The sequence below is a fragment of the Emys orbicularis genome, chromosome 1 (assembly GCF_028017835.1).
Source record: "Emys orbicularis isolate rEmyOrb1 chromosome 1, rEmyOrb1.hap1, whole genome shotgun sequence".
Classification (NCBI taxonomy): Eukaryota; Metazoa; Chordata; order Testudines; family Emydidae; genus Emys; species Emys orbicularis.
The window spans coordinates 201,782,097-201,806,398 of NC_088683.1; the positions used below are offsets into that span (position 1 = coordinate 201,782,097).

At 42.6% G+C, this 24,302-nt stretch overlaps 1 protein-coding gene across 2 annotated transcripts in view; it reads left to right on the plus strand.

The window, feature by feature from the left end:
* Window positions 1-696: 696 nt before the first annotated feature.
* IFNGR2 (interferon gamma receptor 2) overlaps window positions 697-24,302 on the plus strand; it is a 35,849-nt gene continuing 12,243 nt past the window's right edge. Inside the window, exons 1-6 of one of the 2 annotated variants that reach the window (XM_065404880.1) lie at window positions 697-881; window positions 12,156-12,282; window positions 13,108-13,170; window positions 14,561-14,733; window positions 18,969-19,105; window positions 22,139-22,292. In XM_065404880.1, the coding sequence (XP_065260952.1) occupies window positions 812-881; window positions 12,156-12,282; window positions 13,108-13,170; window positions 14,561-14,733; window positions 18,969-19,105; window positions 22,139-22,292 (724 nt within the window). In that variant the 5' untranslated portion in view covers window positions 697-811. The remainder of the gene's footprint in view (window positions 882-12,155; window positions 12,283-13,107; window positions 13,171-14,560; window positions 14,734-18,968; window positions 19,106-22,138; window positions 22,293-24,302) is intronic. The other variant, XM_065404889.1, reaches the window with a different exon arrangement.

The following is a 24,302-nucleotide window of genomic DNA, read 5'->3' on the forward strand; positions in this document are numbered from 1 at the left end:
AGGAACAGGGTTAATTTTAGGGTTACACGTGCCCTCCGGGACAACTGCAACCACAATTAGCAAACAAATAACGGGGCCAAAAAGCTGCAGGAGGCCTTGGTGCTCTTCCTCGGGGGCAGGGTCATTTTCCCAAAGGGCTCAGCACTCTCGGTGAGTGTGAGTGGCCCAGCCCGGCAAGCCGGGTGTGTCCCAGTCCCACCCCCTCCTGCGGCTGGGCTGAGGGCGAGGGCTGCGGTAGCTGACGCACCAGGAAGTACCGCAAGGCCGCGGCTTCTCTCGGCCACCACAGGCGGGAGGGGGCTGTTGTGCAGCAGGGACCGCGGCTTGTGCCCGCCCGCAGGGTTATTAGGCGAAGGGCAGGGGCGGGCGCGCAGCAGCCTCCGCTGGAACAGCCCGGTCCGGCCCAGCCGCCGGGGCTCCGCAGCCGCGTCACAGTCGGGGGCGGGAGCCCTTCAGCGCCCCGCTGCCTCAGGCCGGGGCCCCACGCCGCGCCGCCGGCGGCGTCTGAGCAGCCCGCGCGGGGGTCCCCGGCTTTGCTAAGGAGGCGCTGGGCCGAGCCGCCCCGGGGCCCGCTCCCCTATCCCGCCGCGGGCTCTGCGCGGCTCCTCCCTGCCAGGGGGCACTGCTGGCCGCCGCCCCGCCCCGCCCCGCATGTGGGTCGGGCCGGAGCTCCGGGAAGAGGTGGGTCCCAGGCGCTGCACATAGATCCAGGAGCAGCAGCGGCCGAGCAGTGACCCGCCCGGGCTCGGAGCCAGCGCAGTGAGCAGAGCCCACCCACTCCCCGGTCAACAGCAGCACCCCGACCTCGGCCATGCCGCGCCTCGGCGCCGCGCTGCTCCTCTGCCTGCTGGTGCTGAGCCTGCCCGAGCCCCCTGCCGCAGGTAGGTGCCGTGAGCCCTAGGCCGTGGGGCGCCCCGGGGCTGTGCGCGGGGGGCGCTGGCCCTTGCAGCCAGCGTGGCGGGACAAGGCAAGGGGTGTGGCGGGGAGCTGGGGGGCTTGTTTTGCTGCAGAGGCCCTGGTCACCGGGAAACCAGGCCTTAGTAGCGATCTGCCTGGGGCGATTCCTTGGCTGGGGGGCTCCGTAGGGGCGTGGGGGGAGAGAGCCCCTCGGGGAGGTTTCAGACAGTGGTTAGTCGGAAAGCCGCTGGGGACGCATGTCCCTGCGCGAAGACTATGAAAAGCGATAGATGAAGCCAGCGATGTGTTAAGGTGAGCAAAAGTCTCCCTTGATTTTCAGTTCACGCCTAGGGACAATCCTTTGGAGGGAGGGAGGGCGGGGGTTGTAAGTTCTGGGGACATCACTCGCCTTTATTTTTATTTTCAAACTTAATTGCTGGTTTTAAAATGTGTTGCTGTCTTTCGTATACACTACAGGCAACTCTCCTCCCCATAACGCCTTGACAGTTGCTAATTTATAAAAATGCTACGTCTAGATACACAGTGATGCACAGTGCTTGTACCTGGGGAATGGATTTTTGCTGCTCTAAATCTATGGTAGAGCCAGACCTTCTGTGGTAGATAGGCCTTTTCCCCTTTCTAAGTTTTATTTTTTTTTAATGGCTAAGCTATGTATCTCTTTGGATTTCAACTTGTCTGTAAACATTTTACTTATTGGGAAGTAAGTCATTCTTACTTGTGATGTTATGTCATTGTGCTGCCGCCTGGTTATCCCAACATCAGGGGCGGAAATCCCCGTTGCAACTCGTGCCTTGCAGCAAGCTGTTCCAGTATTCTCACGGGTAGGGGCTAGAAAGCGAGAGGAGTGTATTATAGTTTGCCTGCCATCTGCTATCCTATGCTTCCCAGATGTAATTTTGCTTTATAAAAAATGCTAACAGGCGAAGTGTCGGATACACAAAAGTTTTGAGACACAAAACTATGTTTTGATATTCAAATTAATAGAAGAAATCAAAGAAATTTAAATACTGGAAGGAACTCATTTTGTGTGTTAATACAGTGTAGCAATACATGAATAATACATAACATCATATAACTCAGATAAATGCAAAACAGATGCACAAAAGGGCCATTTAAAATGGTGTTTGTCTTGCCTATGAAATTCATTGTTCTGTTTTATACTTGGCTGTGTTTGTCTGTGCTGTGGGTGTGTTTTTCTCTGTTTGTTTTAGCTGCGTCTCATTGGGGACGGGGGGGGGGGGGCTCATCTGTTTCAATAATGGCTGGCAGACTTATTCTGCATTTATTAATTTGGGATGTTTTAACCCAGTTGACTTGCAGTTGCATTCTTCACAATCTCAGACTGTAGTAACAAAACCAGTAAAATATTCTTTGAAATTAGAGGCAGTTTTGTATAGGTGATCATTTATTTGTTCTTTGGATTTTTGGTTATTTTTTGTTTTATGTGTGAGTTATCAGATACTAAAATTTGAGTAACGATAATTAAGTGCCACAGAAATTGAGACCTGAGATAATACGAGGCTGCTTTTAAAATATAAACCAGAGTAAGCAAGGTACTGGACTTCACTGTGTAATGTGGCCCTATTATAATGTCTTTTCCTGTATCTCCAGTAAATATGGGTAATATAAAGCAGAATCACCTTTTATTCCAAAACATGTATTATGCTAGTCCAAATAAAATGAGAAGGAAGAGTCCTTACAAAATTGATGGTACAGTTTGAGAAATCAGTCATCTGAGCTGAGTATTTTCCTTTACAGTGTTCCATGGAACCAGTCCCATTTCGCAATAATTTGCCGTTTGGCATGTGCCCCATTAGCTTGGTATACAATTGCAAAATTGTAGTTTAAAACAGTGTGTGTGTGTGTGTGTGTGTGTGAGCAGTTAGTTACATGAAGAATTGCTATTGAAACTTTGTTACAGTGTTTAAATGTGGATAAATTCTAGTTCTGAGAGAACATAAGTAAAAAATGAAATTTGACTATTTTAACTATTACCCCAAACCCTCTATCTTTTATCTATTATGTTTAGGGTTGGAAGAATTAGATTTTATCAGTAAATGTCAAACATTGATTTCAGCATATAAACACAAACCAACAAAAAATATTTCCCTCAATAATAATTGAAATTTACAGATAGGCAATGTAGGGGAAACGCTGTTTGAGAAATTATTAGGGTTTGATTTGAGGATATTTACTTTGTATATTTTTGGTGTGATGTTGACAGTTTGTGTTTTTACAGGTTTAAAGTTTAACAGCTTTAACTTTCTGAATCTCAATATCTGTCAATAAATAACTATTGTCTGACCCCATCTCTCATAATTTTCTGCAATTATGAAAATTTAAATTGATGAACATTCAAAAAAAGCTTTAAATCTATAATCATTGAAATTTTCAAAAAATAAAAGTTGACCTCTGCCTAACTATGTTGCATAGATTTCTGACTCCTGAATTTCCATTTTGTGCCACTGCCTAAATCTAACTGCACCTTGAGGTATTGCTTCTCAAAGGCGATTATTTTGCTTCATGATCAAGTTCATGATCTGTCTGATATAAAGATCTAGAATTAGACTGATCTGTTTTGACAGATTTGCTGCCAGGTGATAATGTTGGAGTACTTACTTCAAACCTAAACTCAACCTTAATTATTACCCCAAACCCTCTATCTTTTTTACTCTTACAGTCACTTATTCATATTTATCTTATAGTATCTTTAGTGTTCTCAATGGTGAACATTGGGAATTACTTGGAGGGAAACAATAAATCTTTAATTGTATCTGGACTATGTCAGAAGTTTCTGAAGTCCAGAAACAAATAACTTGTTCCCTCCTTTGTAAATGCTCCTTTTTCTGAGAGAAAAGTTATTTTAAAATGACACTAAATGTGGGTCTCGAACATTAGAAACATATAACAAGTCAAGGTTTCTTGTCTGCAGCATCTTGCAATCTAAATTAAATTGAACTCTCTTCAGACATTTCCTTTTCAAGAAGACTTAAGTACTGGATGCTTGGAATTATATTTTAATAACCTTGTATTTGATTTTAAAAAGAAAATGCTAAACACAAAATTATCAATTCCATGGAAATGAAAAGGTTGTTATAATGAAGTACTGCAGATTTAAATGAAAATTATTTAAATTAAAGCAATTTAAATCAGTGTTTTAAATCATTGATTTTTAATCAGCTTTTCCATTTGTACTTCAGTTATTTTCTAAAGAAAGATGCATTCTCATTGGTTGATATAACCATTAAAACATGTTGATTTACAACTAAATAGTTTTTACATTCGACTTGTTAGCAAAAAAATTTATCTAGTTAGAGCAATGGTTTTCAGACTGCGGGTCTCGACCCAGTACTGGATCGTGGAATGTAAGGCACTGGGTCGTGGCTGCTCTGGTCAGCACCGCCGACCGGGCTATTAAAAGTCCCGTTGGCAGTGCTGCCTGGGTAAGGCAGGCTAGTCTCTACCTGTTCTGACAGCATGCTGCGTCCCGGAAGGGCCAGCAGCAGGTCTGGCTCCTAGGCAAGGGGGCCATGGGGTTCCGCGCGCTGCTCCTGCCCGAGCACCGGCTCTGCACTGGGGGGGGACGGGGACAGTGCCTGTGGGCGAGAGCTGGGCGAGAGCCGCGTGCGCCTCTGCCTAGGAGCCAGACCTGCTGCTGGCTGCTTCTTGGAAGCCTGCCTTATCACTGCTGCTGACCGGGAGCCACCCAAGGTAACCCTGTGCCCTGCCCCTTTGAGCCCCCCCAAACCCGGAGCCCCTTCCTGCACCCGGACTCCTCATCCCTGGTCCCACCCCAGCCCAGAGCCCTGATCCCCTCCCAGCCCCCGCCCTGAGCCCCCCAAACCCAGAGCCCCCTCCTGCACCCCAAACCTCTCATCCCTGGCCCCAGCCCTGACCCCCTCCTGCACCCAGAGCCCTGACCCCCTCCCACACCCCAACCCCCTGCCCCAGCCCAGAGCCACCTCCCACACCCTGAACCTGTCATTCCCAGCCCCACCCCGCAGCCCTCACCCCAACCCTCTGCCCCAGCCCTGAGCCCCTCCCACATCCCAAACCCCTCACCCCCAGCTCTGTTGGGTTGCAGACATCAACAATTTTCTTCAACTGGGTCTCCACAAAAATGTTTGAAAACCACCGAGTTAGAGAATACCGCACTATATACATTTATTTAAGCAATTATATAACTTAATATTTTCAGATTCTTAATTGTACATTTTTAGTATATTAGAAAATGGTGAATGATTTGTCTCAATCTGCATTAGGATGGTAATTGGAATTTAATTAAACACATAAAGCAACATATACAATTTATTAAAACACCCCTAAACGTTTTGCATACATAAACTTCAGTGTTTTTCCATGAGCAGCAGAGTAAGTTTTCATGGTGGGTGGAGTCATAAATAATCATAATTTGACAACTGAGTCAATCAGAGCTGAGGTAGAAAGAAGCTATAAAACAGGAGTATGAAACCACCCAGGTGGGGTCAGTGGATGGTCCTGATGAGATACATGATGGTGTTTCCTAGAGTCAGAGGCCGGCTCCCTATGATAACTTTGCCAGCCTGTTGCACCCAGTAGCACAACTCCTGGCTGCCCCACACGATCGAGCCCTTAATACAGTACATACATATCGTGCCATATTTATAAAGCTTGACCTCAAAAATTAGATGTTTTCCCCCTGATTCTTTATATAGAAAAACAGTCCCTGTAACTCTAATTCAGAGGGTTTTTAGAGACTCATGGATTCAGCATATTTAGTTTTTATTTAAATGTTGAGAGATTTAGGCCTTAATTTGTTGTACATTGATTTAATTTTAAATAGGTTTATTTTTAAAAAGAAATATTTTAAATATAAAAATAAAAAAATCCAATTTAAATAAAAAATATTTTTCTCCCCCTGCCCCCCATTCAGTTTTATCCACCCTGAAAATTACACCCACCTTATTTGGCACAAAGCTCAGAAGACTCATGTATAGAAATGACCTCTTACTGTGTATCAACTGTCAAGTTAAAGGTTTTGATTAAAGTAGTCATTTCGGAGCCCACTGACTGGGACAGTCCTGCTTCTGAATAATGATGTTGCTTCATACCAGCAGTATGTGAACCCAGTGTCAGGAAAAAATGAACTAGTTTCCTTCCTCTTTTGTTACTTCAGTAACAGTCCAGAAAAAAATTAGAATGTGCATTTCTCACCTTCAGCATTCTTGAATTGGCACCTATCTATGGTTGGCTAAGCGAATTAGCTGGTTATACAAGATACTGTGCCATGTGCATCAGACTAATAGTGAGCCCTAGCTGTTCAAGTATTCAGGAGTTTGCATGATACCATGATTCAAGAAAAGGTTGCTCTTAATATTTAAGCAAAGGATGCTCAGCAACCTTAGAAATACACACTAAATAGCAAATGAAACTATGCTGTGAACACCATTTAAAACTTACTTTTCATTGATCTTATGACAGCCAGCCCTGCCACGGATGGCAAGTTCATATTGTTCCTGATTCTCCAGAGTCACAGTTGCCAACTGTCACGTGGTAAATAAGCACCTGACTTTCACAATAAGCCAAAAATCAAGCTAATCCCATTTCAGAACAAGACCAAAACAAGCCAATCCCCCCAAACCCCAACACTGTGACTAGATCCCCCCTGGCGTGCAGTCTGGGAGTGTGGTGGGCCCACTGTGCACCCCAACTCTCTTCCCCACCACCCTTGCCTCCCCCTTGCCCCTGCTTGCCGGGAGCCAATTTAAAAAAAAGAAGCAACAAGCTACAATCCAAAAACTAGCCAACGAGCAACTCACAAGCCAGTTAAGCCAAAAACAAGCCCAATTTCTGCATTTTTTTTCATGGGTTTGGCATATTTGCCCAGAGTGTGCTATATTGGTGACATCAAGTGAACTGCAGTAGGCTCAAAGACATTTTTCCCCAGTATTGTCCAGTTTTGCAAGTTTAAAAAGACAACATTGCAAAACCAGGAAATGTAGTAAAATTCTATACATACCAGAGGCCCTGTAGGCAAGTTCTGTGGTTAATGTCACCAGGAAAAATGTACTCTGTGGTATTGCAGTGAGACTGGGCACTCAGGAATTATTATTATTTATTTTAAAGAAGGGCTTCTTAAGCTAATACGCTAAAAGTTCCTAACTAATGAGACCATTTGGCATATTACACAAAGTTATTGGAAATTCATTAAAACTGGATGGGAATTGTTTTACAACACATTTTGTACAGGTTGTATTGTACTTCCCAATGTCTTCAAAGTGCTTTGGAAACATGCTAATTATTAGCAAGCCTAATAGTTTTTTATAACTATTTTTTCTCTCTCAATAACTATCCCTTAGTTCCTTTGACTTGTTTTGTTAATATCTGGTTTTGAAGTTCTTAAGCTGCATTTCTGCTCCTCAAGCCAAAACAGCAATAAACTACCCAGAGGAAAAAAAAATCTATTCTGATAAATAGAAAGCATCATATAAGGCCTAATTTTATGTGCAGAGGCTGGGCTTAGCATGGGCTCTGTAATATACCTAGGTTTATATCTATTTTAATAATAAGAAAAATCATATGAACTTGAATGAAAAATGGATATTTTAAAAAAAAATCACAACACTTTCATAACACAAGGCTGCCAGTCCTGTGTTAACTTTCCCTAGCTTAACTTGCCCGTATACTGTTTTCTAAGGGCTAGTCTACACTGAAAACTTACATTGGCTTAGCTACTTCACATGGGGGTCTGAAAAATCCACACCCCGCGGGAAATATAGTTAAACCAACCTAGCCCCCCAATGTAGAGAGCACTAGGGGCAGGTCTTCACTTAAAATGCTGCATCAGCACTGCTGCATTTCTTCAATGAAGACTATCTGTGCTGATGGAGAGCTTCTCCCGGCATAGGTACTGCACCTCCCCGAGAGGCGCTAGCTACGTCGATGAGAGAATTCTCCCATCAACCTAGCATGCCTACACTAGGAGTTCGGTTGGCTTAACTGCGTTGCTCAGGGGTGTGGATATTTCACACCGTTGAGCGACGTAGTTATGCCAACTTAATTTCCTGGTCTAGAGGAAGAATTCTCTCATCGACATAGCTACCACCTCTCGAGGAGGTGCATTGACTACAGCAACAGGAGAACCCTTCCTGTAGCTGTAGTGAGTGTCTACACTGAAGTGCTACACTGACTCAGCTGCAGTGCTGCTGTAATGTTTTAAGTGTAGACAAAGCCTAAGTGACTATATGAATGTGAGATTAATAATGTGCATAGCATTTCTTTATCCCAAACGACCCCAAACTGATTTTCAAATTTTGATGAGCTACCTCTGGAGCCACTTCTAGAGTGGTACGCAGCTTGTATCATGTTGCCCACGTGTAGTAAAATACAAGTTGAAAACAGGAAGTGAATAATAAAACATCTAACTGGAACTTTAGAATAAGTATACGTAGGCACAACATAAATTACCTTATGGGAACTGGCCTAATATTTGGGGTGTTATGCAATCATATGGGATTTGTAATAGTTATATTGTTGTTTTGGTTTAAAATATACATCCTCACAAAAATAATGCTCTTTAGTACATTGTCATTAGGTTATGGCAAGATATGATTACCCAAAATAAAACAAGTTATCTCCCCTGGGTCAATATTAAATATTTATTGAAAACGATTTTTGAAATAAAATAGAAATTAATACAGCTCTGAAATTGTCAAATGCATATTAGCCACAAGCATGATTAAAGAATTAGAAAACATGATCTATATAATGACAGGCTTAAGGAGCTCAATCTATTTAGCTTAACGAAGATAAGGTGAAGGGATGAATTGATTACAATCTAGAAGCACCGATGTGAGAAACAAATATTTAATAATGGGCTCTTCAGTCCAGATGAGAAAGGTATAAGAGAGTGCAATGTCTGGAAGTTGAAGCTAGACAAATTCAGACTGGAAATTTTTGACAGTGAGGGTAATTAACCATTGAATAATTTACCAAGGGTTGTGATGGATTCTCCATCACTGACTATTTTTCAGTCAAGATTGGATGTTTTTCTAAAATACGTTCTAGGAATTATTTTTGGGAAGTTCTGTGGCCTTGATACAGGAGGTCAAACTAGATGATCACAATGGTCCTTGGAATCTATGAATAAGTGTATGGATGTTTGATATTTTCACATTCAAATGAGAAGACAACCTTTGAAAGGCATAAAAGTCATTGCATATGCTGTGAGCAAGTCAACTGCAAGATTGCATTGAGTGGGAAAAGGTGAAAAACGAATTCAGCCCAGGTACAATAGTTTTCTATCCCATCTGTCATTGTATACAGAACAAAACTCAATGCTTGGGGACCACTGTAGCTTTCAATACTTGAATCCATCTTCATTGATTCAAATTATAAAGCTAGATGCTTATATGGGATCTGAATATTAGGAAAATAAGAACATAAGAATGGTCATACTGAGTCAGAACAATGGTCCATCCAGCCCAACACCCCATCTCCTGACAGCAGCCAAGTGACACATGCCTCAAAGGGAATGAACAGAACAAGGCAATCATCAAGTGATCCATCCCCTGTCGTCCAGTCCCTGCATCTCGCAATCAGAGGTTTAGGGACATCCAGAGCATGGTGGTGTATCCATGACCATCTTGGCTAGTAGCCATTGATGAACCTATCCTCCATGAAATAACATCTATTGGATCTACAGCTGAAAAGTGCTATATAGGAGCCAGTTATTTTATTTTATTATATGATGTTTTTCATCAGAAGATGTCAACGTGCTTAAATAGTGTAAAGAACAAAATCAAGAGCATAAAAGTTAGGAAATGCCAGAATTAAGGTTACCTGTGCAACCTTAATTTGGCCCTTTTGTGCATATGCATTATGATACAGTCTTTAATTACATTATCTCACTTTTTCCCCACAGGACCTTGCCTCATTCAGTGCACTGGATAGATGGTGCCCACTTAAGGAGCCTGTTATTCTCTTCTTACTGTTCCAGTGTGGCCCCATGCCATATGTACTACACTTTATTCAAACCCTACTCTGAATTATTGATTTCCTTATGGTTCTTCTGTGGCATTCATTGAGTGCTTTACAAAGATAAATTAAGTTATTTGCACAATACTGCTGTGAGGTGAGAGGAGGTATTATCTCCAGTTTACAGATGGGAACTGAGAGAGAGGTTAAGATGAAAATTATGCATTAATTTTGGGTGTCCAATTTGAGATGCCTGGGACCTGATTTTTTCAGAGTACTTAGTGTCCAAAGCACTTCACCCACTGACTTCAGTTTGCAGCTGTGAGTGCTCAGAACTTTTGCAGCTCAGACCCTAGTCTCAAGTTGGGCACCCAGAAAAGGAGGAACACACAATTAGTGACCACCTGTGAAAAGTTTAGATGAAGTGACTTGCCCAGCATCACTCGGGAACTCAGAGGCAGGGACAGAATCCTGTTCTCCAGAGCACCATTCAACTGCCTTAACCATGAAACTGCCCTTTCTCCTCCTCCCAATCCCCTGCCTCATTTATCACACTTTCAACTTCTGCAGCAAATGAAGAAGGGATCCTACAGATAATAGCCACCTTCACTACACAACCCTGATTCATCCATTGAGCAGGTCTATCTTGTGCACTGAATGAGGGTGATCTGCCTGGTGCATGGGCACTGACTGAGGCAGAGTCCTTTGGAAAATGTGATCATATAATTAAATACTGTATTGTAAATGCACAAGGGGTTGCACAAGCAACCTTATGTCTGCCATTTCCTAACTTTTGAATGCTTGAGTTTGCAACCTTAATGTTCTTTTAATGTTAGGGTGGTGGTTATTTTTCTTTCGTGTAACATCCAGTTTTTTTTAAAAAAGCAAACTGAAAAAAACAAATTGTTAAGCATTGGAATAAATTGCCTTGGGAGATTGTGGAATCTCCATCCTTGGAGATTTTTAAAAGCAGGTTAGACAAACACCTGTCAGGAATGGTCTAGATAATATTTAGTTCTGCCATGAGTGCAGGGGACTGACCTCTCGAGGTCCATTCCAGTCCTATGATTCTGTGATTTTTAGCTCCAGAACTCTAATAGGTCTGCTGAGCATGTGGACACTGAGATGGTTCAAAGGGTCGTAATTTAGCTAAATTTGGGCATTTTTTTCATGAGAATGGCAAAAGGACATCACCTGTCAAATTTCAAGTTCCTCTGCTCCAAAGCATGGAGGTACTTGAGCTTCTCAATAAAATGGCTGCATGAATTTTTCCTAACTTGTTTTTGAAAATGGCTGAACCATTTTGCCTGAAACTTTCCTGTGGGGATGTAAAGTTCCATGAGAGGGTAAGGGTCACAATGGGACACTTGCCTGGCAATAAATCATGGCCTTATGTAAGGCCCCCTGGTGGTTATATAAGATGAGGCCTTATGTAAGCCCCCCTGGTGGTTATATAAGATGAGGCCTTATGTAAGGCCCCCTGGTGGTTATATAAGATCATGGCCTTATGTAAGGCCCCCTGGTGGTTATATAAGATGAGGCCTTATGTAAGGAACAATTGAACCAATCTGTGTGGGGCTATACATGTGATAAACACATGATTCTCCTTCTTGTCCAATCGGTAGATGTGTAATTATAGCCTAATTGTGTTATGTAATGTTAAGAAAGACTATAAAAGAAAGCTTGTAATAAACAGAGTTGGAGTCAGCTTAAGTCAGCTTGCAACCACATTGGTCGTGTGCTTTATCCGCTCGGCATGGGACCCCACACTTTCCAACAGATTCAGCTTGAGCTAGACACCCAGCATGGAAAATTTCATCCCAAACAATTAAAGTTTGGCAAAGTTATAAACAACTGGTTCAGGGTTCTATAACTGGAAGTGTTGGGTAACCTGTGTATCAGAGTGGTGTTGTCAGTTAAATCACTTTATTTTTATTATAGGTGAAATTTTTTCCCCTATAGTTTCCTCTCCCAAATCCTTCCTTCAGGATATTGGATTTATTGCAAACTGTAGCTTGTATCTAGTATTAGGCAATAGTGCAGAAAACAATAATAATGGGTAATAGAGATGTAAGGGCATTGGTGCATGGTACACTTGGAAACAGAGGGTGGGGAGGTCTCTTGTTCTACAGTAGTTGGGGGGAAAAGGGGCAAGTTTGTGGCAAAGCTATATAAATACGTCTCATGAATTTTGGAGACGAGGAAAGGTGATTTCAAATCTGTAGTTACTGTGTGTTGAAAGTTTTATTTACTGTTTTGATGTTTTTCTCTCTCTATTTTAGAATCTCCGCTCCAGTTACCAGCACCACAGAATGTGACAATTTACTCATATAATTATCAGAATTTATTGAGATGGGCTCCTGTTAAAGTGGACAATGGCTCAGTGTTATATACGGTCCAGTATAGTACGTAAGTAAATAGTTGCAGTATACTAAATTGGTTTCATTCTAATAGAAAAGTATAAGCTTATGTACAAAGTGAGGTTTTTAATAGAAAGGTTTTCAGGTACATGTGAAAACAATAGGGAAAGCAAAGTTCTTGGACTAAATTATTTCCACTAAACAAGGAAAAGAATGAAATGCTTCCTTTTTCCCAATTTTTTTCACTCTTGTTCCAAACCAGTTTTGCTAATATTCTTCTTGAATCCCATGGTTATTTATACTCAGGACGTTCTTATTTTAAACATCAGTATAGATAATAAGACAGAAAATATCATATTGCCTCTATATAAATCCATGGTACGCTCACATCTTGAATACTGTGTGCAGCTGTGGTCGCCCCATCTCAAAAAATATATATTGGAATTGGAAAAGGTACAGAAAGGGGCAACAAAAATGATTAGGGGTATGGAACAGCTTCCATATGAGGAGAGATTAATAAGACTGTGACTTTTCAGCTTGGAAAAGAGACGACTAAGGGGGGATATGATAGAGGTCTATAAAGTCATGACTGGTGTGGAGAAAGTAAATAAGGAAATGTTACTTACCCCTTCACTTACACAAGAACTAGGGGGTCACCAAGTGAAATTAATAGGCAGCAGGTTTAAAACAAACAAAAGGAAGTATTTCTTCGTACAACGCAGTCAACCTGTGGAACTTTGTCGGAGGATGTTGTGAAGGCCAAGACTAGAACAGGGTTTAAAAAAGAACTAGATAAATTCATGGAGGATAGGTCAAGGAATGGGTGACAGGATGGATCACTCAATGATTACCTGTTCTGTTCATTCCCATCTAGCCCAGTATCCTGTCTTTCGACAGTGGCCAACGTCAGGTGTCCCAGAGGGAATGAACAGAACAGGTAATCATCAAGTGATCCATTCCCAGTTTCTGGCAAACAGAGGCAAAGGGACACCATCCCTGTCCATCCTGGCTAATCGCAATTGATGGACCTATCCTCCATGAATTTATCTAGTTCTTTTTTTGAACCCTGTTATAGTCTTGGCCTTCACAACATTCTCTGGCAAGGAGTTCCACGGACTGACTGTGCGTTTTATGAAAAAAAATACTTCCTTTTCTTTGTTTTAAATCTTCTGCCTATTAATTTCATTTGGTGATCCCTAGTTCTTGTGTTATGAGAAGGAGTAAATAACACTTCCTTATTTACTTTCTCCATACCAGTCATGATTTTATAGACCTCTATCATATCCCCCCTTAGTTGTCTCTTTTCCAAGCTGAAAAGTCAATGTTATTCATCTCTCCTCATATGGAAGCTATTCCATATCCCTAATCATTTTTGTTGCCCTTTTCCAATTCCAATATATCTTTTTTGATATGGGGTGACCACACCTGCACGGAGTATTCAAGATCTGGGCGTACCAGGATTTATATAGAGGCAATATGATATTTTCTGTCTTATTATCTATTCTTTTCTTAATCTCAACATTCTGTTTGCTTTTTTGACTGCTGCTGCACATTTGAGTGGATGTTTTCAGAGAACTATCCACAGTGACTCCAAGGTCTCTTTCTTGAGTGGTAACAGCTAATTTAGACTCCCATCATTTTATATTTGGGATTATGTTTGCCAATGTGCCTTACTTTGCATTTATCAACATTGAATTTCATCTGCCATTTTGTTGGCTAGTCACCCAGTTTTGAGAGATACTTTTGTAGCTCTTCACAGTCTGCCTGGGACTTAACTACCTTGAGTAGTTTTTATCATCTGCAAATTTTGCCACCTCGCTGTTTACCCCTTTTTCCAGATCATGTATGAATATGTTGAATATGACCAGTCCCAGTACAGATCCCTGGGGGACACCACTATTTACCTCTCTCCATTCTGAAAACTGACCATTTATCCCTACCCTTTGTTTCCTATCTTTTAACCAGTTAGTTGTTTCCCATCTTTTAACCAATTAGTGATCCCATGACAGTTTGCCCGGTACTGAAGTCAGGCTTACTGGCCTGTAATAGTTGAAGGTATTCAGCCTCTGGGCTTACAGAATGTCCCCTGTCTCATTAAATTTTTAATTGGTTACATTTTGAAAAGAGTTTCAGATGCTTTGAGAGAAGGCGTTGCATGGTTATAGAGTAAAACTGCTTGAAAGTTGTACTTTTATATCAAATGTTGATTCTTTAGAAACTGGCTAGGTGTAAAGAAAGAAAACTCTCTCCGAAATATCAATCAGTTGTGCTAGATGCAGCAGCGAGGTGATTCCACTGACTTATTCTTCCTTCATTTTGTATTGTAGATTGGCCTATGACTGGGAAGAAATTAACTGCACAAACATTACGAAGACTGAATGTAATTTCACACATCCAAAGATCAAAAGCTTTTGGACAATTACTTTACGTGTTAGGGCTGAGCTAGGACAAATGAAATCTGACTGGGTGGAAACAAATAAATTTTTTGCAGACCAAAACAGTAAGTCTTTTATGATCTCAACCTCTCACCCCCTTACAGAAAATATTTCTGGTAATTGTTATTATATTGTGTCTTGGTTTTCTTCACTTCGTATAATATATGAGAGGACTCATAAGAGAGGTGATGGGACCTGCTGTGTTAGGAATCTGTTTTTAAAGTCTATTTCAGTTTATATTGCTATGCCAGTGGTATAGATACAGAGACCTAGTAGAAACTGGTATCTGTCAACTTTTCTGTAATGATATTAAAACAAGTTTCTCGTCTACACTTAGCAACTGAGCTCTTTTCAGCACCAGTTGATGGGGGAATCTGTTAATGACAACTAATTTTCCTAGATTGAACAGAGCCCAGGAGAGCAATAACTTAACTTTTTTATTTTCCTGTAAATTTCGGGCTTTTCTGCGCACCTAATTTTGTGATAACTCCTAAACACATTTTAGCACCAAACACACACAATTTCAAAAGTACCTACATTATGCCCTAGTTCTGTAGTATAAAGGGGTCAGGGATATACAGGGAGTACTAATACAGTATACTCCCGTTTATCCAAAACCCCTATTAGCTGAACTTCCACGTTATCCGAATCCCTTTCTTGTCCCCCAGCATGAGATGCCTGACCTCTGCAGCCTGTATCTCATGCTGGGGGGCAAGGCAGAGGTTCAGATAATAGAGCATCCATCCCCAGCCAGGGCTGTGGGGAGGAGGACGAGCCCCTGGCCATGGCTCCTGCCCTTTTAATTATCCAAACAAAATCAGTGTCCCCTGTGCTATTCAGATAACGGGGAGTATACCATACTGACAAAATAGAGGTTAATGTGGTGGCTGTGTGAACACATTTAATGTTAACTTTTAGAAGTATCCATGAGTTCCCTTGTTATGGTTGGTTTCTGGGCTAGGAGGAGATTCAGTTGTGGGTTTTCTTTGTTCAAAAGTTAAGTCTGAAATAATGTTTAGAGCAGAAGAGATTCATTCATTATTCCTTCTTATTTCCCAACCTGGGGAATGGATCCTGTGGATGGGGGCATCCGGCTAGCTTAAAGGGAGCGCAAAGTGAAAGGGGGGGGGGAACTGCATGATTCCACACCTACCCCTTCCCCGCTTGTGTATCCAGTGCTCTGGGAAGTTTCAATTGGCCCCTTGAAAGCCAGCAGCCTTCTCTGCCTTCTCATGTGGCACCTCATGTAGCCAATCCTAAAATCAATTCCTGTAAACTCAGATGTTAGCCTTCTAGCTTGTGTGTATTTTTCCCTATGGCATTCAAATCAGCCATGTAGATCACACCCCAGATCATGTTTCACACTCTGAGCAGTGAGAGAGAGAATGTACGGGGGGGAGAGTTACCTGCCAAGGGAAACTTACAAGCAAAATGTACAGAAGAGAGGACACATTAAAGGAGAGACAGCAGTTGCAACTGTAGTAGGGCATGATGCAAGAAGAAACTAAAAAGTTCATGATCCAATGTATTAACAAGAGGGCCAACTTTCTCCACAATAATTTTGAGCAGAGCAGAACCATTTGAATGAAGCAGGGTAAAGTTTATTTTTGTTGTTTGTCTGTTACCGTAGCATGGATGACATTGCAACATAATGAATATAAACATGTCCTGCCGTTATAAGTTAAAATAATAAGCAGAAGTTACAGGAAAGGATCAGTTTTCTCTTGTGTTCGGCTAGGCTTTCTGACTTTTTTTTCTGGTCTTTTAACATTTGTTTTTTATATATTTGTAAAATGGCAGCATGTAGAGCTCAGAACCCCAGTGTATTAGGCACTGTCATACAAATTACTTCCAGACTTTGGTGACCACCAAAATGTTCAATGGGAAAATTAAAATATAACTTATGAACATAAGTGTGACGGGTTCGGTCACAGGGACCCCCTTGGGACTGCGACCTGATGGGCTGAGACTACCTCTGAGCCTGGCAGCTTGGGACTTCAGTACCCTGTCTTTTTGAGCCAGACACGCAAGCCTGCTACAAATACAGACTCCGCTCTGAACCATGTCCCCCACAAGCTGCAGACTTAACTGAAAACAGCTTAAGAAGTGCTCCTGTCTCTAGCACCGAGACACACAGTTTCCAATGGGATCCAAACTCCAAATAAATCCATTTTACTCTGTATAAAGCTTATACAGGGTAAACTCATAAATTGTTCACCCTCTATAACACTGATAGAGAGAGATGCACAGCTGTTTGCTCCCCCAGGTATTAATTACTTGCTCTGGGTTAATTAATAAGTAAAAAGTGATTTTATTAAATATAAAATGTAGGATTTAAGTGGTTCCAAGTAATAACAGACAGAACAAAGTAAGTTACCAAGCAAATTAAAACAAAAACACCCAAGTCTAAGCCTAATACAGTAAGAAACTGATTACAGATGAAATCTCACCCTCAGAGACGTTCCAATAAGCTTCTTTCACAGACTAGACTCCTTTCTAGTCTGGGCCCAATCCTTTCCTGGGTATAGTCCTTGTTCCAGCTCAGGTGGTAGCTAGCAGATTTCTCATGACTGCAGCCCCCTTTGTTCTGTTCCAACCCCATATATACCTTTGGCACAAGGCAGGAATCTTTTGTCTCTTTGGGTTCCCACCCCTACTTCTAAATGGAAAAACACCCGGTTTAATATGGATTCCAGTACCAGGTGACATGGTCACATGTCCTGTGAGACCCAAACCTTCATTCTTCCCGGCCTCACTCACAGGAAGGCTTGCAAGTAAACAGAGCCATCTACAGTTAATTGTTCTAATTGATGGTAACCATAAAGATTCTAAACCACCATTAATGGCCCACACTTTGCATAAGTACAAAGGACCTCAGAGTTATATTTTATATTTCTAGTTTCAGATACAAGAATTATACATTTATACAAACTGGATGACCACACTCAAAAGATTGAGCTTTGTAATCATACCTTACAAGAGACCTTTTGCATGAAGCATATTCCAGTTACATTATATTCACACTCCTTAGAATATTTTCATAAAATCATAAGGAGTGCAACGTCACAATAAGATCCACTTCTTTTCCTCTTCTTTAAGCCTTGGCTACACTGAGAGTTTGCTCCAATCCCAGCCATTGGAGACTAGTCACTGATGTAGCTGGAGCAGTGCAAACTCCTAATGTAGGCAGGCATAGCTGCTATTCACACTGGTGGGGCCTAGCCTTGCTTGAAATAAAGGTAACCAGCGGTAGTGCAAATAGCAGCTTTGCCTGTCTATACCAGAGGTGGCACCAATGCAGCTACACCTGTGGCTAGAACCAGGATAGATCTCTAGCAGTAGACAAGGCCTTGGTTCTCCTTCCACCATGTTGCATGCATCTAACTTCTCCTCCTTGCTTGCATCAGTCTTCTCATCCTTCTTCCTCTAGAATCTTTTGCTTTCTTTTTCTCTTCTTAGCAACTGCAGCATATAACAGTAGTGCCGTGATTGAAATACAGGAGCACTTCACAGATGCAGCTGGCTGTGAATTGAAACTGAAACCCCCCCCAAGCCCCTTCACCCCCCTTCCTGGGGAAGCTTGAGAATAATATACTAACCAATTGCCTTAGCAATGTGAGCACCGATCAGACCCTTTGTCTTCAGGACACTTAAATCAGTCAGGTTCTTAAAAGAAGAACTTTATTTATAAAGAACAAAATAAGAATCACACCTGCAAAATCAGGATGGAAGGTACTTTACAGGGTAATAAAAAGATTTAAAACACAGACGATTCCCCTCTGGGCTCAGCTTCACAGTTACAAAAACAGGAATAAAACTACCTCTGTAGCATAGGAAAAGTCACAAGCCAAAACAAAAGATAACCTAACGCATTTCCTTGCCCTACTTACAATCTCTGTGGTTTTAGATGGATTATTCCAGGTATATTTTCAGGAGATGTTGTACCTGGTTGACTTCTCCCCCCATCCAGAGAGGGAACAACAAAAGAGAACAACAAACAAATCCTTCCCCCCCATATTTGAAAGGATCTTCTTTTCTCATTGGTCCTTCTGGTCAGGTGCTAACTAGGTTATTTGAACTGCTTAACCCTTTCCTCTACATTCATGACACAGCCAATATTTAGTGCTATGAAGCTATTTGAAATAATTAAGGAGTAAATGTATTTGAAAACTTTATATCTCTTCCAGATAACAGGCTGTTGTATTCAGTAGTTTCTTATTATGTATCAGATCAAAACTAGTAGGAACTGTGCTCATTTTTTCAAATTCCAAATGTTCATCTATTTTTTGTTCATTTTCAGCTACTATAGGGCCTCCTGTTATAGTAAATGTGGATTCAACGCCTGATTCAGTTTTCCTTAACTTCTCGCCCAATGTAAAAGAAGATAATTTACAATATCTTGTGCGCTACTGGGAGAAATCAACAAATGAACGACATGTAAGCATTCTTCTTATCTCTCCTTTCTTTGGCAAAATGGTAGAAAGAAATGGAGGGCAAAGTTGTAATATTGACCTTTTTTCCAGCAGAAAAGAAGCTTGTTGGTTAACTGAAGGGAAATTAATCTAATCTGGGCTCAAATGTATTATGTGTTGTTAATTGAATGGATGTAAAGTTTTCCAAAGCCCTTAAGTGACTTAGGAGTCCCATTTTCAAAAGTGATTTGGGCTCCTAACACCTTCGTCACTTCTGAAAATCAGACTCTTAAGTCACTTAGGCACTTTTGAAAATTTTACCTAGGACCTCTGAGATTTTTCTCTCTATCTCAGGTCTTGTTTGTACTGGGAATTTCAGCCACTTGTGTCCAGTTACTGGAGTAGCTATGCTGGTTCAAATCAAAGCCTTAATGTAGACAGGTGCAAAACTGCTACAAGACGTGATTTGTGCATTATCAAGTAAGGTGAGCTGTGCCAGTTCAAATCATGGCCTATAGATAGGGCCCTACCAAATTCACAGTCCATTTTGGTCAATTTCATGGCCATAGGATTTTAAAAATTGTAAATTTCATGATTTCAGCTATTTAAATCTGAAATGTCATGGTGTTGTAATTATAAGGGTCCTGACCCAAAAAGGAGTTGTGGGGGGATCGCAAGGTTATTGTGTGTGGGGAGGAGGGAGACGGGGGGGCAGGATGGGTTGTGGTACTGCTACCCTTACTTCTGCGCTCTGCTGGTGGCGGCACTTCCTTCAGAGCTGGGCAGCTGGAGAGCAGCGGCTGCTGGCCAGGAGCCCAGCTCTGAAGGCAGAGCTGCCGCCAGCAGCAGCGCAGAAGTTAGGATGGCATGATATGATATTGCCACCCTTACTTCTGCACTCCTGCCTGCAGAGCTGGGCCCTCAGTCAGTAGCCGCTGCCCTCCAGCCACCCAGCTCTGAAGGCAGCAGTGCAGAAGTAAGGGTGGCAATACCGCGACCCCCCTAAAATAGCCTTGTGACCCCCTCCCCACTCCTTTTTTTGGTTAGGACCACCAATTTGAGAAACACTGGTGTCTTCTGTTAAATCTGTATAGTATAAGGTAAAAGCACACAAAAGACCAGATTTCACAGGAAGAGACCATATTTCATGGTCCGTGATGAGTTTTTCATGGCCATGAATTTGGTAGGGCTCTACCTATAAAAGTTTTGCAAACATATGGTGTACTCCAAGTTACTAGTGTAGTTCTACTTTTGTTTGGACTACCAGTGGCTATAAGCAGGGCAAATTCCCAGTCTAGACAGGCTGGCTTTGGGGTGAATAAACTGCCCACAAATGAGGAATTTTTGTTTTAAAGACAGCCTTTATCACGCTCCTGCCTCAGGGTCCTCCTTGCCTTTCATCTCTCCAGCCTTGGGGTTCCCCTCCCTGCAGTACCAGGACCTGGGTCCCACAACTCTGCTCTCTCCACCACCAACCAGGACTGGGGTCCTCCATCCATCTGCTTTTCCACCTCCCCTCCCCCTCCCAGCCCCCCAGAGAAAACAGATCTTAGAGCCCCTCCTCCATGCTAGAGCGTCCTGGGGTCCCCCAGCACCAGGGCATATATAGGCCCTCCAAGAGCCACCCAGTTCCCGAGACATGAGCTCTAAGTGTTGCGAATGCGTAATTACATTTTTAAAAAAAAATCCACTGAGGGTAGCAAGACCATATGCATCTGGGAAGTGAGTTTGCTGCGAGGAAGTCAGGGAAGGTGGATTTCAGAATGTAAGTGGCATGACACTGATCGTGATCAGTGAGGTGTGGTGTGGTTTTTTTTTTAATTATATGAACTTCATTATAATTATATTGTAGTTCTTTTTTATAACAACATTATAATTTATACAGCTGGGCGCTATCCATATTTAACCTGCGGCCAGCAGCTGCCCTTGAAGTTCACTGTAACTAGATTACATCTGTATAAAAAATGTTAAGCGTGGCCCCAGACATGCTGATTTGCCCTGGGCCCTGCACCCCTCTAGGGACGGCCCTACCTCTGGCTTTCCAACTACTTACCTGTTTCATTTCAGTTAAGCTTAGCTGAGCATTTTTTTTGAAAAAAGACAGTGCCAAGGTTAATGCACCTCCCTCCTTTCCCAGAAAAATTGAGTTTTCTGACACACTTTTAACATACTCCTCTTCCTCTAGCTGACATACAGATGAGACAGAACTCAGACCCTCATGTCATAGCTTTTAGCTTTGACATTAAGAATTAATCAAGTTCTTAACTGAGCTACCCAGCACTGAAAAAGGCAAACTGCTAGCTTTGTTAGGACTGTGGACATAAAAATGCATTTAGCGTTGCCCTACAGTTCTCCCTGCTAGCTCCATTCTTGTGAGTAGGCAAAGAGATAAATTGAAAGTCATGATCTTCACTGGACAGAACTTCATCTAATTCAGTTCTTGCTGTCTGGGGCCAGTGGCTCTAGTGTCAAGAGTGGAGGGTTGATGCAAAACTTGAACACCATACTTGCATCTGTCTTTAATCCCTAGATAATGGTTCTGGGCATCCTAGCCTAGAAGCTGGTATTTTAAAGCAGCAGATTTGTTTTTGACGATATTTTTGTTTTGTTGTTTTTCCAACTCCTCCTCCTTCTGCCAAATCACCTTTAACTGCAGGAATTGGCACAAAAATACTGCAGACTTTCAGAGATTCTAAGGGTGTTCCGTGTACAGTGAAATTTTACATTAACCTACATGCATTCACAAAATAAATAATCATGTCCGTGGTAGATGGGGAGCGTAAATAACCAGACTTTGTTTCATTGAAGCAGAACGCCTCTATTTAATAAGATTTGCATTTAAAATGCACTGCAATAAGAAGCTCATACTGTTACACTACTTCTTTTGCATACTGTATAAATGTTAGTTATGCAAAATAATACTGTGAAGCTTTTGAATGGAAACTTGTGATTTCAAGTTGATTGTATTGAAGAAAACTCATAGTAGAAATCTGTTTTTTGTAATATTACTTGCACTAACAAAGAACTTAACTTTTTTTTTTTTTTTTTTTTTAAATAGGAAACAGAATGGACCAAGAATACCCGAATCGGACTTCTGAATCTAAAGCAACTGACAGTGTATTGTTTTCAAATACGAGCAAAACTTCACTTATTATTCAATGACAACATTGGACCATTCAGCAAAACAGATTGTCACAAAACTGCAACTAGTGGTATAAATCTTATTTCATGAACACCTGTTTTATCTCTTGTGTAATGAAACTGGTATAAAACTTGAGTCTTAAATGGCTGGCTGTTTGAATTTACTGCATCACACAACCAGTACCTGTCTTCAGTTCTAAAGGGCACTGTTTTTAGTAGTTCAAGGGCATATTCTCGTTCATTTTCACATAATGAGTTTTTCAGCAGCTCAGTAAATGAGAGAGTAAAACAGAGCATCTGCCTCCCTTTCCTCACCCCTCCTAGATAGATTTTTTTTTTTTTTTTTTGATGGCGCTATTAAGGTACAAATACAAATATATATTGGTATTCTAAGGGAAAATTACTTACTGGTAATTCCTTTTCTCCCCTGGGGTCAAATTTGTTTGAGGGAAAATGATGGTACTCTCCCAAACTCACCATGTCCCTCTCTGCCCTATCCCATTCACCTGATCACCTGCTGTGCCATTGTGTGGAGAACCAGGGCAGGAGAGAGAGAGATCGGAGGGGAGGGGTGAGACAAGGTTGGGGAGGGCAAGGACAATTCAGAAACTGGTAAAGTTTGGTCCCATCTATACTGTTGGCCAAAAGGTTAGAATCCGGTCTGTCTATATCTGAGCTTAAGCCTGGTTTTAAACTCTGTTGTAAGGCCTGTGTAGACTTAGGCCCTCATGTTACGTCTCATACTCTAACCTGGAGGAATCACCTCTAGGCAGTATAGGCTCCATGCTCACATACTCCTTTTTCTCTCCTCTCCTTACACAAATGTGTCAAACAAGGTGCCGCTTTAGGGCATGATCCTGCAAAATGCTGAGCACTCTGGCTCTAACCTAGCAAAGCTCTTAAAATACAGTAACTCCTCACTTAACATCGTCCCGAGTAACGTTGTTTTGTTGTTTCGTTGCTGATCCATTAGAGAACATGCTTGTTTAAAGTTGCCCAATGCTCCCTTAGAACATTGTTTGGCAGCTGCCTGCTTTGTCCACTGCTTGCAGAAAGAGCAGCCCGTTGGAGCTAGTTGGTGGGGGGCTTGGAACCAGGGTGGACCGGCAGCCCCCCATCAGCTCCCTGCTCCCCTAAGTTCCCTGTGTGGCAACCGCCCAGCAGGCTATCAATTGCCGGCAGTTCAGCTGTCCCTTCCCCCACTGCCGTGTGCTGCTCCTGCCCTCTGCCTTGGAGCTGCTCCCGGGAGCCTCCTGCTTGCTGGGGGGGTTGCGGAAGAGGGGTGCTAATGTCAGGGTGTCCCCCTCTCCCTGCTCCTGTACCCCATCTCCATAAGGCAGGGGGGGACACGACAGGGCTCAGGATGGAGGGAGCTTGCTGGCAGCAGCTGCTGTCTCAACTTGCTGATCTACTTAAAAAGGCAGTTTACTTGGAGTGGGGTCAGCATGCTTAAAGGTGCAATGCGCATCTCTCTCTCTCACGCATGCATGGTGTGTCTCTCTGTCTCTCTCTGCCATGCTGTCTCCCCTCCCTCCATTCGTGCTGCCTTGTAGAGTGTGTAGCTACATTAACAACAGGGATCAGCCGAATGCTAGTTCATAATTTAGCAATAAGGCATTCCCTGGGAAATATCCCACCCTCTTCCACCCACTGACTTCACCACCTCAACCAAGCTTCACAATCATCATTGCTGTGTACAGTATTAAACTGTTTGTTTAAAACTTATACTGTGTATGTCTGTATATGTCAGGGGTCGGCAACGTTCGGCACGCGGCTCGCCAGGGTAAGGACCCTGGCGGGCCGGGCCAGTTTTATTTACCTGCTGACGCGGCAGGTTCGGCCGATCGCGGCCCCCACTGGCTGCGGTTCGCCGTCCCGGGCCAATGGGGGCGGCGAGAAGCCGCGGCCAGCACATCGGTCGCCCGCGCCGCTTCTCGCCGCCCCCATTGGCCCGGGACGGCGAACCGCGGCCAGTGGGGGCCGCGATCGGCCGAACCTGCCGCGTCAGCAGGTAAATAAACTGGCCCGGCCCGCCATGTTTACCCTGGCGAGCCGCATGCCAAACGTTGCCGACCCCTGGT